Source organism: Pteropus medius, unplaced genomic scaffold (assembly GCF_902729225.1).
Source record: "Pteropus medius unplaced genomic scaffold, Ma_sr-lr_union100, whole genome shotgun sequence".
Taxonomy (NCBI): Eukaryota; Metazoa; Chordata; class Mammalia; order Chiroptera; family Pteropodidae; genus Pteropus; species Pteropus medius.
The window spans coordinates 826,115-840,286 of NW_024355523.1; the positions used below are offsets into that span (position 1 = coordinate 826,115).

The following is a 14,172-nucleotide window of genomic DNA, read 5'->3' on the forward strand; positions in this document are numbered from 1 at the left end:
ACATCTCATTCCCAAACCCCACTTCTAAGCTCCAGACCCATAGACCTGACTATTTAATATCTCTGACTAGATGTGCCAATGACCACTTGTCATCAATATCTCAATAATTTTTGATCTACCCCAAATTTCCTCTTCTCCCCAGTCCCCCATCTCAATAAATGGCATCTCTATCTGCCCAGTTATGCCAGAAGCCTTGGAAAAATCCTTGACTTCTTCCTTCATCTCCCTCTCAACATCCAATTCATCACCAGCTCTGGTCAATCAAAATACTTCTCTAACATAGTCACAATTTTTTTACATGTCTAATGCCACCACCTAAATGCCACTCTCCCACTTTCCTCCTAATATTTATTTAGCTTTCTGTTTCTGTTCCAATGTCATCTTAAGGAATCCCTCTCTGTCCCGATTAAAGTCTACCTTTTAATGTCATCCCACATTATGCCTTTATTTTTAATAACTATAATGGATTATTTATTGATTTATTTAATATCTACCCTTCCTTTCCTAGTTCGTTAAGAGAAGGAAATGAGGCTGTTTTATTCTTTAAATCTGTCATGTCTGGCATAGTGCTGGGCTAAGTGGGCTAATCAGCCTTTATTAAGTACTTAACCAAACTTTTGGAACACATATTTGTGAGCTTTATAAATTCTTTTTTCCCCCATTATTGTTTGGTTATGGATGTCCTTCAGATTCTGTTCTTTATCTTCTCATGGTTTCCTCTCTCCGACTCTAAGAATGATCCCCAGTCAACATTATAAGCGTTGGCTTTTCTAAGAGATGTTATCTTTTCTCTCAAAATTAGTCTCTCCTTCCAGCCTCCCTAGTTTTCCAAGGGTAAAATGTTCTCTCAAAATTCCAACTTACAGGACTCTTTCCCCCAGAACACCCCTGAAGGCTGACTGACCTCCCACTCAGTCATTAAGACCTTTGAATCCTCTCATTAATCTTTTTTTCTTTAATTTTTATTTTTATTCATTTTTATTATGATGACATTGGTTAATGAAATCCAGTAAGTTTCAGGTATATAATTAGGTGTATATACATATGTTGTGTGTTCATTGCCCATAGTTAGATTTCTTTCTGTCACCACATATTTGACTCCTTTTACCCCATCTACCTCCCCACTTTCCCTGCCATCCTCTGGTAACCACTAGTCCATTGTCCATGTCCATGAGTCTCTGTTTGTTTGCCCTGTCTATTTGTTGCTTTTAGGTTTATATCCCACAAATAAGTGATATTATGTGATTTTCAACTTTTTCTGTCTGGCTTATTTCACTTAGCATTATTATTTCAAGGTCCATCCATGTTGTTGCAAATGACAGTATTTCATCTCTTCTTATGGCTGAGTAATATTCCATTGTATATATGTACCACAGCTTCTTTCGCCAATCTTCTCTCGTAGGACACTTCAGTTGCTTCCATGTCCTGGACACCGTGAATGCTGCTATGAACATCTGTGTGCAAATATTTTTTCTGATATGGGTTTTCAAGTCTTTGTGGGCAAATACCCAGTAGAGAGATTGCTGGATCATATGGTAGATTAATTCTTAGTGTTTTGAGGAACCTCCATACTGTTTTCCATAGTGGCTGTACCAATTTTCAGTCATACCAGCAGTGTATGAGGGTTTCTTTTTCTCCTGATCTTCTCCAACATTTGTTATTATTTGTCCTGATTATAGATATTCTAACAGGTGTGAGATGGTACCTCATTGTGGCTTTGATTTGCATTTCCCTAAAAGCTAGTGGTATTGAGCATCTTTTCATATGTTTGTTGGCCATTCGTATGTCTTCTTGGGAGAAGTGTCTGTTCAGGTCCTCTGCTCATTTTTTTATTAATTTTTGTTGTTGTTGTTATTGAATTGTATGAGTTCTTCATATATTTCGGATATTAGGCCCTTATCGGAGGCATTGTTTGCAAATATATTTTCCCATGGAGATGGTTGTCTCTTTACCTTGTTGACGATTTCTTTTGCTGAGCAGAAGCTTTTTACTTTGAAGTAGTCTTATTCATTTATTTTTGCTTTTACTTCCTTTGCCTTTGAGGTCAAATCCATAAAATCCTCTTTAAGTCCAAGGTCCTTGAGTTTAGTTCCTATGTTTTCTTCTATGCATTTTATTGATTCCAGTCTTATATTCAGGTCCTTAATTCATTTTGAGTTAATTTTGGTGTGTGGTGATAGGTAACAGTCTAGTTTCGTTCTTTTGCAAGTGGTTTTCCAGTTTTCCCAGTACCATTTATTGAAGGGGCTTTCCCTTCTCCAATGTCTGTTTTTGGCTCTTTTGTTGGAAATTATTTGCCCATATAAAAGGGGGTTTACTTCTGGGCTCTCAATTTTTGTTAATCTTTCTTACAGTCTTACTCTGTGCCAATAGCACCTCCTAGAGATTTGCAATGCATAGTCTGCCCAACCACAGGGGGCCTATATCCTGCCTGTGTCTCAGGTCTCATTTCTGTCCTTATTATCTCACCCCTAGAACTTTGAGGAGCTTCCCAATTCATATCCCTACCCCCATCCTTCCTGCAGATTGCCATTTTCCAAAATTGCGGAATTGTTTTGTTGAAAAGGACCTATAGTGAAGAAGAATTTTCCATTCAAAAGGCTAACCTTATAATCAGCTCTTTGTTCTGCTTCTGTAAATATGCGTGCCACATAGACTGAAGGGCAAGGTGACTTCAAAATTAAATAAAGATTCATTCTCCCTTTTGCTTGTTCTATCTGAATAACAGATCTATTGCCTGAGTTCCTGTCTGAAAATCTCACGCTTTGTAACTCTGTAACTGCCTGAGGACAAATTAATCAATTGGCCTATGCCAACTGGCCAAATGTAACTGCACGGATAGGCCCTATAAAAGCAAGGTTGCATCTGAGCTCGGGGCCCAGATCTTCAGAGTGCTAGCTCTTCTGGGAATGCTGGCATAATAAACCTGAGTTCTCCAACTATTCGACTGGTGCTTGGTTTCCTGCCGGTCTGACTTTGCTACATTTCTGCAATGATAGAACATCTTACCCTTCTGATTTTGTAAATGAAGAAATAAGTACAGAAAATGGCAGAACTATCACTAAACCTAAGGCCTTCTATCTTCCTCTCTAATGCATTTCGACACTTACAGCCCTCACTATGCTCAGAAACCCTCGTGGCTTCCTCTCCTACATGTAAAAGACAAAGAATCCTTTGCTAGACATCCACAGGAGACTTAGTGGAATCAGGTGCTTATCTACCTTTCCAAACATATTACCAATTGTTCCCCTATAGATTCCTTCCCTTTCTGCCACTTTACTCTCTGGTCTTTGAACTCCTCACATTCACCTTATGTATTTTTCTGGAGGAATCTTTGTTCTTTTTGTTTATCCCACCTAGAACATTTTTCTCTAGTTTCGTCCTCTGTGAGCACCTTGTGTTTTGAACCCCAAAGCATGTCTAATTTATAATGTATTTTAATACATTTTGTTGTTGAATGAATAAACGAAACATTTAATTTAATCAGTTATCCCTGTATTGAATGTGGCTAAGTTTTCTTTGATAGAAGTCAATAAATACCCACCAATATTCAGAAGTTCGTACCAAAATGGAGAATATTGGGAAATATTGACTTAATGTGTTTAACTCTTGAAAAGCAGTGATCTCTTAATAGCTGGCAATTTTAGCCTATTAATTGCTCATTTGGGAAATGGGACATTTGATCTTCTGATCTCCTCAAATGAGCTCTTGAAACTTTCCAAAGTAGACATTGATCCTGATACTCTCTGACTTCAAGATTGGTGGTTAGAGATGAGTGAAAGAAGAAATGTGGAAGTAACAGAGAGAAGAGGAAAGGCTAGAAGATTCTAGAAAAGAATGAATTTGTAATATGTCCTTGACCAAAGATAGAGGTTAGAGAATATGGCCTAGACTTTAGTTCTTAAAGGAGAATTTATATTATAGGTATTATTTAAAATACAAATTAAATCCAAGATTAATGTTAACATTTGGTTCCTGGCCGCTAAAGCTGGCAAACAATATACAACAACTTAAAATAATTAAAAAGCCAGATGGTTTTATTAGAAAATGAAGATTTCTTGGCCCATAACTTGCTTGCCGAGTACATTAACCTTTATTATGGACTCAGCTCCACTCTCATCTAATGTGATCTGCTAAAAATGTTTTAGAGATCTCTATAGAAATAAAATTTATTTTTAAAGATACAAATTAACTTGCAAATTCAAAACTATAACATGAACACCAAGCATAACGTTTTAAATTAAGCTGTTAGTTGCTTATCCCTTGTCCATGTCCAACTATTATATTTGGGAGCTATCCCAGTGTGTTATGTTAAATTCTCAAGGCCTGTATAGTCTTTAACCTATCTTTAAAAACAACAGAATTTAAATGAATGTCAATAAATCCAGTGAATTATAAATATCCTCTCTTCCAACATATTTAACCAAAGCTGTCCATAAATAAAATTGCATTTCCTAGGATTTCAGGCATGAATACAAATATATGAATTTTAATTTAATGTTCTACCAGAAGACCCTAGGAGAATGTGAACAAGTTGAACATCTGTTAAGTTATTCTTAAAACTGGACACATGCACATTTTAGGAATTGAAATAAAATTCTTAATGTATTTGTACCAAAATACTGTATTATATATATATATATATATATATATATATATATATATATATATATATATATATATATATATATATATATATATCTGCTATGATTTTTTCGTATATAAAAATCCAAGCTATCTGAATTAACTACTATGCACAGCATACTCGATCCTTTCCCTGTCTGTCCCCCACACTTTGAATCACGCATTAGCTGGTATTTCCAATGGTACAACTGATTCTTGCCACATATGTTTCTACTCCCTTTCCCAAACAACCTAAAACCACTAAACTACATAAAGTGGCAGAATTTCACTCAACACTATGTAGTGCTGTCCTGTCTCTGGTAGCATAATGATAAAGACTAAGCTACAAGCAAAAGCAGGAGTTCTTGCTGCAAGAAGAGCTCTCTTTGCCCCAACCCCACCAACCCAAATTACAAACCAAATTCTATAGGAGTGTAGCCCTTAAACTGGTCTTCCTGAACAGATAACACTGACCTACCAGCTGGAATGTTCACCTAGACAGGAAAAGGTGCAAGGAAGGGCAGAGAAAGGGAAATTGTCTGTGATGTTATTAATTTCAGCACCCCGAGGAAGAAATTGGCTGTGAACTCTCTTAAGTGAGCAATGGCAGAGGAGAATATATTTCATTAAAAGCCCTGAGAGGGAACATATAGTCAAACAAAAAAGCAACAACAGAGGCAAGAGAACAACAAACCCAAGTCCCATCCCCGGTGCCGGGAATTGGGACGGGGATAGAGTAGAATCCCATTGTCAGGGAACAAGGTTTGTGCTCTTTCTACATTCTAAAACCAAGCCCTCAGAAATCTCCCCAACTTGTCACTCTGAACAGCTGCATGCATTTGTAAAAGCAAGTTTGTAACACTGTACACCTTTTAAGGCTGCAGTTGAATACTAAATAATAGAGTAGTTTTGTTCAAAAGCAACATTTATTTTTCATGAATATAAGAGGCATATTACATTTGCTATAGAAAATGCTATGTGAGGGAAAGGGTGCATGTTACCGATATAGAAAAAAATAATTCTACTTATGAAAGTGTTCTGCCCTATAAGAATGTATTGAATGAAAAGCATTGTCTCAGGTGAATGAGCCACACAGAAATGCAGATTTACTAGGGTTTGTTTTGAAATGTAATTTGTACAGTGAGCTTTTATTCCTTTGATGGCAATGAAACAGATTTATTGGCTACATGTTGGAAATACAATAGATAACAGATAACCAAGGGAGAAGTTTTAATAAAACACTCAAGAAAGAAAAAAGAAAAGTGAATGAATATGCCTGCTTACATTTCAGCTAATAAATAAAAAGTACAGGTAGGGCTTTAACTGAAAACCATCCTGGTTATTGCAGCCTGGAAAGTTTATTGAAAATTAGGTAGAACACTCTAATTTTTCATACTCACAGATATGATGTAAGCTGAACAAGCTAGAGTGATACGGCACATTTTTATTTTGGTACAGGAATGCTATATTTTCATAGGAAACTTGCAAATGGTCATAAAGAGGAAGAGTGGTTCCTGATTACTAGCTCAGCTATTTCTGATTGTGCTCTGGGATTTTGAACAACTGAACAATAGAGTATTTAATTTTACCACTCGCCCCTTGAAGTAAAAACACCAGACACTTTTAGGGAAATTTTGAAGGTATATCTTTAATAAGCACTAGCTTTTCATCTCAAAGAGCTGAGAGGAAATGAGCTAAGGACAGTTGAGAATTTGGTCCTGAAAGCATCATGCTTAGAAATCCAAGTATATTTAGGCCACTCATCTGACACAGAGACTTAATGAGTTCCTGTCACATACCTCTCACTCAAATGGTTTTAGTCAGTAAGGCCCAGGACTCACAGAAGAAATCGGCTCTCCTTTTTTTCTTTCAAGGCAGAAAGAAAAATATAGTTCTTTCTGAGCAGCCCCTGACCTATCTTCATTTCAGTGTTGCTCTCTTAAGAGTCTTGCTTTGGAGGATGATGAATCACTTCCTACTCCTGGAGTCAGTCTTCTTTAAAATAGACATGAAGGAGCCAGAGAGAAAAAAATTAATCTATATACCAATAATAACTCCTAATGCAAATAAAAAAAAATAGTGGTGAGCAGGGCCAAACTTGTTCTCCCATAATTTGCACCATGACTTCTTAGAACATGCTCCACAGATCTGTAAAAGAACTAGAGACCCCAGATGTGATTTCACTTAATTCAGAAACAGAAATTCAGAACGGTGGGTGAGTATATGATAGGGGTTTACATCACCAAATCTGAATTGTTTTAATACGCAAAAGCTTTTAGGCTATAAATAATCCATGATGGTTTGCCAAACAGAAAAATGCCATTGTAAATCCATGTCGGTATAGCAAAAAGACAGGAACACAAAAGTAAAATACATAAAATCAATTAGCACAGTTTAGAGAATTTGAATCCATTATTAAATATGGACCCGATCAAATGTTCCATCCAATTTCCAGTTGTGTTACTACTTCCATGCTTACTTTTTTTACTTTTAATTGCCCAAATCTTTCGATGAACACTATTTTGAAGGGCTCATACAGAGTCCCAATGTCATTCTCCAAGGGAGTTACTTCTGTGGAGGGGTTTTTGGAAAGAAAGAATTCAAACTTCTGCTATAGTTTATAAATTGTCTTGTGTAGGATTATAATAAGAAACCTTCTGAGAAATTTTTTTCTGACTGGTGTTAAATGAATTTGCATACCTCAGCAAGATGCATAAAAAGAGGATTTAATGGCTTAATTTCTAAAGCACCTATATTATCATGGCATGCTTTTGGAGGCAGGTAATTACTGTCTACATAGGTAAGTATGTAGTGTATCTCATGGGAAAAAATAGTTTGGTTTGTGCCTTTTCCTTATTTTCCTTTTATATAATTAAGATGTATCCATAAGAAAAGCTCATCTGTTGGTTTTTAATACACAAGGTGCTTTCTTTAAAAGAGCAAGATCCAAAATTATTTTGTGATTCAAAATTTAAAAATAAATTAATCTTCCAAATATTCCAAAGACATGTTTCATGAATTTACTTATCCCTTATTTTGTCAAAAGATTTTAAGGGTCTAAATAACTCAACCTTAGGTAAGCTCTGGTGTACCTGGTTATATATACTGAATAAACCAGATGATCTATTTACATGTAGACATGGATATATCCTCAGAGACTATTATTAAATGCAATCCTATATTCTTGGATATAGAGGTTGATGATACACCTTTCTATTTGCCATGGCACTAACAAAGCTAGGCTGAAACTCAGCAACCACTTGTATTCATTGCTTTGCAGGATAGTAGTAAGTTCGGTTGCTGGCAGGAAAAGGGTCTCTTACCACACCCTTCTTAAACTAAAGGTTTCTTCATGCTTAATGTAAGTATGTGCACATTCTTTTATCGAGGTGGTCTGGAGCTGCAGATACAATCACACCGCTCGTGGTGATCCAACTGGATGTCAACGAGAGCCATGTGCTTTGCTCTGCCCCTCCTCCTGAAGTAGCCAGGCTCAAACTTTAATACCTAGGACAAGAAGCATATTCTTGTTAGAAATCTCCTGGAGTATAACTCAACAGACATCACTTATTCTCTTTGCGACAACTGGTTATTAACCTTTTGAGAATCCAGTAAAAACTATGGGCTCACTATTAGAATATTTTAAGTATTTTTACAATCATCAACTCCTTGAAATAGAGGGATCAACTGATGCCTCCTGCATTACCTACCTGTAGTACCTAGATGACCTCAGGTATCCTAGCAGGTATTTATTGACAGCTTTCTAAAGGCCTGCTTTGTCCCAGGTGCTATCCCAAATATTGTTATATTCTTCTGCCCAAAACATATATAATGGAAAAAATAACATTACAGAGCATATTATTATTTTGGTAGGTAGCATAATGTATAAAGTCAAGAACATAATATACCGGTATGGCTAAAATTTTGGTTGATGTAAAACATTTTGCTCTAATAAAGGTCATTAGCAGCCATAAGCAAATGAAAATGTGTCTATGTTCTTACATATTTGTTAGTATATAATATCTTTTATAATTCAAAACAGATTAAGCTCTATTAAAATCTTTGTACATTAATGCCTGTGTATTGTTACAGCATTTTTAAATTAATAAAGTCTATCATTAATTTTTTTAATTACTAAGTTTAAACATATATTTTTGAATTAGTATGTTTAAATAGAAGCTAACTCTTCTCCCCTGCTGTGGCCTTCACTGAAGTCAAAGAGTCATCACATGATAAATACTTGAAAAATTACATACTTGTTTTCACATATACTATATGGTCGGTTTGATTGCTTCTCTTCTTTATATTCTTAGGTTCCTGTTAGACTTCACTTTTGATTTTGTTCTATTTTCCTCTTAGTCTCTAAACTCTGGCATAGCAGCACCATATAATTATGTAGCATTTTACAGTTTTCAAAGAATTTGCATAGGTGTGCTATTTCTTTTGCCCTCAAACCTTGTCACATAGTAGACGAGGTATCCTTATTTCCATTTTACAGATTAGAGAACTGAGATTGTAAGGAGGCTAAGTGCTTTGTCCAGGGTCTTCTGGTGCCTTAGATCTGGGAGCAGGGCTTTTTCCTCTAGGCTCCTAGAACACTCTGACCTAATGCCTCTACAACATGCCTATGATTTCCTTTTGTGTCCCCATACGGGAACTACAGTGGGGACCTAATACACATTGCTTCACATATGTTGGTCCTGGATGAAGGTTAGAAGTAAAATCTTGTTTTCACATCTGCATAACTTTTCATAGCATCCCCACCATTCTTTACAATGGATTATATTCTCAGAAATTTTCTCATCCTCAAATTACCTATTTCAAGTCATAAACCATCTACCAGGAAAAATCGGCCTAGAGTCCTTAGTACTCATGCATCATAGTCATTGTGCCCATTTCTTCAGCACTTAGCCATGCTGTCCTACGGTAGTTTCGATGAGAAGAATAAATCACTGCCTTTGTTCAATGTTCAATCAAGATAGGGAACCTGGACTCTAACAAAGAGTGGAACATAGAGTCCCATTCATAGCTGAGCTTTGAGAGAATATTTATGAGGACAAAATTAGGGAGAAAAGGAATATCCTAAGGGAGTTCGTGAGTGAGGCACAAAAACTCAAAAGTATTTGATATTGGTAAAGCTAGTCCAAATGACAGTTTCGATAGCTAATTACATTGTTATATGTTTCTCCTATGATACTGCTGCACTTACAATAAATATCACTTAATTTCGCATGATTCATTATGCATTCTCTCTATTAATTGGATTATTAGTGCTTTGAGGGCAAGAATAGCAAAAATAATCACTAACATTATTGCCATGCATTTTATAAATGACTTTGCAAATAACAAATTATTCAGACTTCACCGCAACACTATTAGGTACACTACTAATTTTGTTTATAGATAAGGAAAGAGAGGGGCTAAGTTACACACTCAAAGTCACAAAGCTAGTAATTGGTGGAATCAGAATGAGACTCCATGTGCACTATCTCATGCCTTTACCTATGAAATTGAAACTTGTTTGTACAGCTCAGCAACATACCGGGAATATAGTAGCTGCTAGAGAAATGCACCTGGGTGAATGTGCTTGATGAAGCCACCAATGCAGAAGTAAGCGAATATACGTGTATGTTCTCTCCTTTTTACCCCATCCTTGCACCTCACTATCCCAACTTCAGCGAATACAAAGGACAAAACAAAGAAGCCAGGAAATAAAGCAGAGTCTTAAAGAAAGTAGCCCATGCTTTGGACCCTTTTAAAACCTTCAAAATTTAGAAATAAAATTTAAAGTACTAGGAGCAGAGTTATAATGACATTTGCCTTTCACTGCTCTCATGTTCTCTACTGCTGGGTAACTATAGAAAATAAAAGATGTTGCTTCCCCATGAAAACTATAAGTAAAAAAAGCAATGATGAAAGATGTCATACCTTTTTGGGTATTCAATAGCCTTGCCCATGACAGATATTAAAGCCTTACTGTGCCATGTTTGGTCAGAGTGTCTTGAAAGGGGTTCGAGGTTAAAGTCCTACAGCTTCGCCAAGAATTCCTCCAATGTGAATTAGCTGCTATTGTCCAAGACTACCTGTATGTAAACCAGATCTGGGGTTTGGCAGATGCTGGGGAGGGAAATGATTTCTAAGATGAGTGTATGATAAACATTCTCAATTTAAAGAAGGCCATTATGAAAGCCTAATAAGTTGCAATAACTGGCATCTATAAAATCAGTGCTCTGTCGATTTGCTTTCTCATTTGATGGCAAACAAAAGAGTGTGCTTTGGGATGACAGCAGAGCCTGGGCAGTTTTTCTAACTTGTCTCCTGATTGTTCAGGGATCTTCCCTGTGTTTTATATTAAGCAACATGAGCACAGCATATATGTGTTTTGCTGATAAGAGAAAAATGAATTGGCAGACAGTTTCCCAGACAAGACAGGAAAGCACTGTTTGAACAAAGTGGAAATTGGACTGCTTTACTGGCTGATCACAGCACTGATGTTCAAAGCTTTCAGACCATATAATAGTCTTTGGTTCAGGTACACAGCATTGAAAGGAAGACGAGAGCAAAGCTGATTTGAGAGACTGTGGAAAGTTAAAAGAAAAATGAAAAGCCTTTATCTGAGAAAGCAAACTGGCTAGTTATGGGTTATCTGGTCACCTTTAAAGGGAAGGAACCATTGAATTAATTACAGCCACTGTTGGACACTTGCTAATAGGAACCATCACAAAATGATTTCCTATTTTCTGAGCTATGATTCACAGCTGCAAGCATGCACACTGAAATAAAAATTCTCTAAAGAGCAGCCAGCCATTTCTTATCACCTATGGGTGAAAATAGAAAACTCGACTCCTCTTCACCACCTGGAAAAATGCATGAAGCCAGGGGAAGTTGACTTTTACTAAATGGAGAATGACTGAGTCAGTTGGTAGCTTTCATACCGCTACACAAAGCCAAAGATGCTCAGTTTGCAAATTACCATATCACGAACGAAATCTAACTACAGCACCAATAAACCACTGAGTGAATCATTGCCACAATGCTATTACGCTAGTAAAATAAAACCAGGCAGAAAAGCTATCTGTTGAGTTGGGTTCTTGTTTATCGGGGGGAGGGGGGATGAGGCAGGGGGAACGTTGTTAAGGACTTGTGGTAGTTCTCAAATTGATGGTTGACATAGGAACACAAGTCCATATTTCAGGACAAATGCATTCATTGTATGAACCTGAATCATTAAGAGTTTATTTAAGATTCTACCAGCTTCCAAAGCAGGCAGTGTTCAGTGCACATACAGTTTCTTATCTTAAGGAAAAAAAATGAGCTTGATATTTTGCTTCTGTTTTGACATCTTTCATGTTTATTGACTGTATGAAAAATATGCACAGAGTTAAGGTTTTAAGGGCTGATAGTCCATTTTTCTGCAATTTAAGTGACTATAAACAAAAATACTTTGAGAAGAGATGATATATTGCTTTCTACCTGGGTAATTGCTCACCTTGCAGGCAATGGTTGCACCAGAGCCTGGGCCTTGTAATGGAGAGACTGAGACCAAGTCATAAGACGCAGCACTCAATAAGAAAGACACAAATGACAAGAAGTTCAGCAACATTTTAAGTTGGAAGGTGACCAAAGCTAGGGTTATAGTGAGGGTCTATAAAACTCTCATAAACTTTGAAAATGGAATCTTGACATCTGTCGACATTTACTTCTAATAGAACTTTTCTGTGAACACCCTGGGGTTACTATGGAGTATATTTAGCAGCAGTCCTACCTTTACAGAGCTAAATAATTAAGTGATTTTGATAGTACCTTAGAGGGTTAATGGCTATATGCTCAGCCTTCCCATAATGGAAGCCTAGCTTGGCACCAAGTTTCAGATAATGGCATTAGCGCTGAGTATCATTCTGACACAGGTAAGTCTTGTCTACTGAGGAGTATCATGCCCCAAGATAAGTTTGCTAAACTTTGGCATTAAGGCCTGATGTGAAGCTAGATCTGGAAGGGAAAGGATGGGCTCATTCTGTACGTAGTACTTAACTGGAAAGTCCACCCGCTTGGTAGGTGAATTATCACAGTGTCAGGAAGTCAAAACTGAGAAAACCAACCCATGCTCTCAGAAAGTTCCACTCATATCCGTTTCGTGCTTTAGTCTTCCGATGCTGTTATTCACCTAGTAGCGCCACGAGGTAAGCAGCACAGGTGTTACTGATGAGTAAATTAACTTTTCCATAGACATTAACTGTTTTGGATCATATCTTTATTCTTTTGCATATATCTAGCACTTCGACCACCTATTTTTTATAGTTCTTACATAATTTCAGTAAGATGATATTTTGGGAGTAGGAAAGTGTAAAAATTAATGGCTATCATGTAGTTTCAGGTCTGTCCGAGAACTCAAAATTATAGGTTAACAGTGAAGAAACCTGAGGCCTTGGGAGGTTTTAAGTGGCTGGCCTTAAGTTGCCTCCCATGTGGCAGAGATAGAACCAGAATCCACATCTTCTCTCTTCTAGTCATACAATGTTTTCCTCTATTGCCCTGTCTTTAAGAGGAAAACATAAGGAAAGCCTGAAAAAAGCTGTCTCATGGTTTCACTCAAACAGGAAGAAAGGGAAGAAAGGAAAGAAGCAGGAAGACTCTATGCAAGTTCTAGAAATGACATTTCCAGAAAAAGAACAGCAAAGAGATTTTCTAGGCTTTTGTTATGATTAGTTATATCATAACCCCAAATCTTACTGCCTTTATCACAGAGTAAAAACTCTGAAAAAAATTTTTTGTTCCTGTCTCCTTGGTCTCAATTTACAATTTTGGCTAAATTTGTTTCAAAAATGGATGCTTAAAGCATGTAAAAAACTAAAAATACTATTCTTTTATCTTGAGTCTGAAGCTCAACATTGTATTATCCTAATTAACCTTTTGTTTCATGTACTAAATATCTGCTTACATCTCTAACTCAAATTAATAAGTATTTTTAATATAAAATTTAACACATAATATAAAATTCTACATCAAAATAAAAAGTCCTCTAAAGTTATTTTTTAATGTTGTGCAGAGACAAAAATGATTCTAGATGTTGTAAATGTGTCAGAAACTGGCTTGTGTGCTTAATACGGTTGCCACTAGCCACGTGTTATTATTTACATTGAAGTTAGTTAAACTAAATAAAATTAAAAATTCCATTTCTCATGTGCATTATATACATTTCAAACGCCCCATATCCACATGTCGCTAGTGTCTACCATATTAGTGCAGGTACGAAGCATGCCCATCACCGCAGAAAGTTTTACTAGTGTAGGTGGTTATGCCAGCATTGTGACAAAATCATGAGAAAGAATAAAGAAAATTAATTTCTATATTCCTCTCTCTGTTGCTCCCTAAATTTTTAGCTGTTGACTAAAAACTTAGGACATAGACAAGAGACCAAATGATGAAAAACTGTAAGTATTAATGGAAAAAGTCTCCATATTTCTAGGGAAATCCTATTCCTTGATTATACATTATCAAGGGAAGATGAGAACTGACATTTAGCATCCTCTAATTGTCTATGCAATATGT

At 36.4% G+C, this 14,172-nt stretch overlaps 1 protein-coding gene across 2 annotated transcripts in view; it reads right to left on the bottom strand.

Moving 5' to 3' along the window:
* Positions 1–5,707: 5,707 nt before the first annotated feature.
* PDGFD (platelet derived growth factor D) overlaps positions 5,708–14,172 on the bottom strand; it is a 214,471-nt gene continuing 206,006 nt past the window's right edge. For both annotated transcript variants that reach the window (XM_039858777.1, XM_039858776.1), the window contains exon 7: positions 5,708–8,130. In XM_039858777.1, coding sequence (XP_039714711.1) covers positions 8,005–8,130 — 126 coding nt within the window. In that variant the 3' untranslated portion in view covers positions 5,708–8,004. The remainder of the gene's footprint in view (positions 8,131–14,172) is intronic.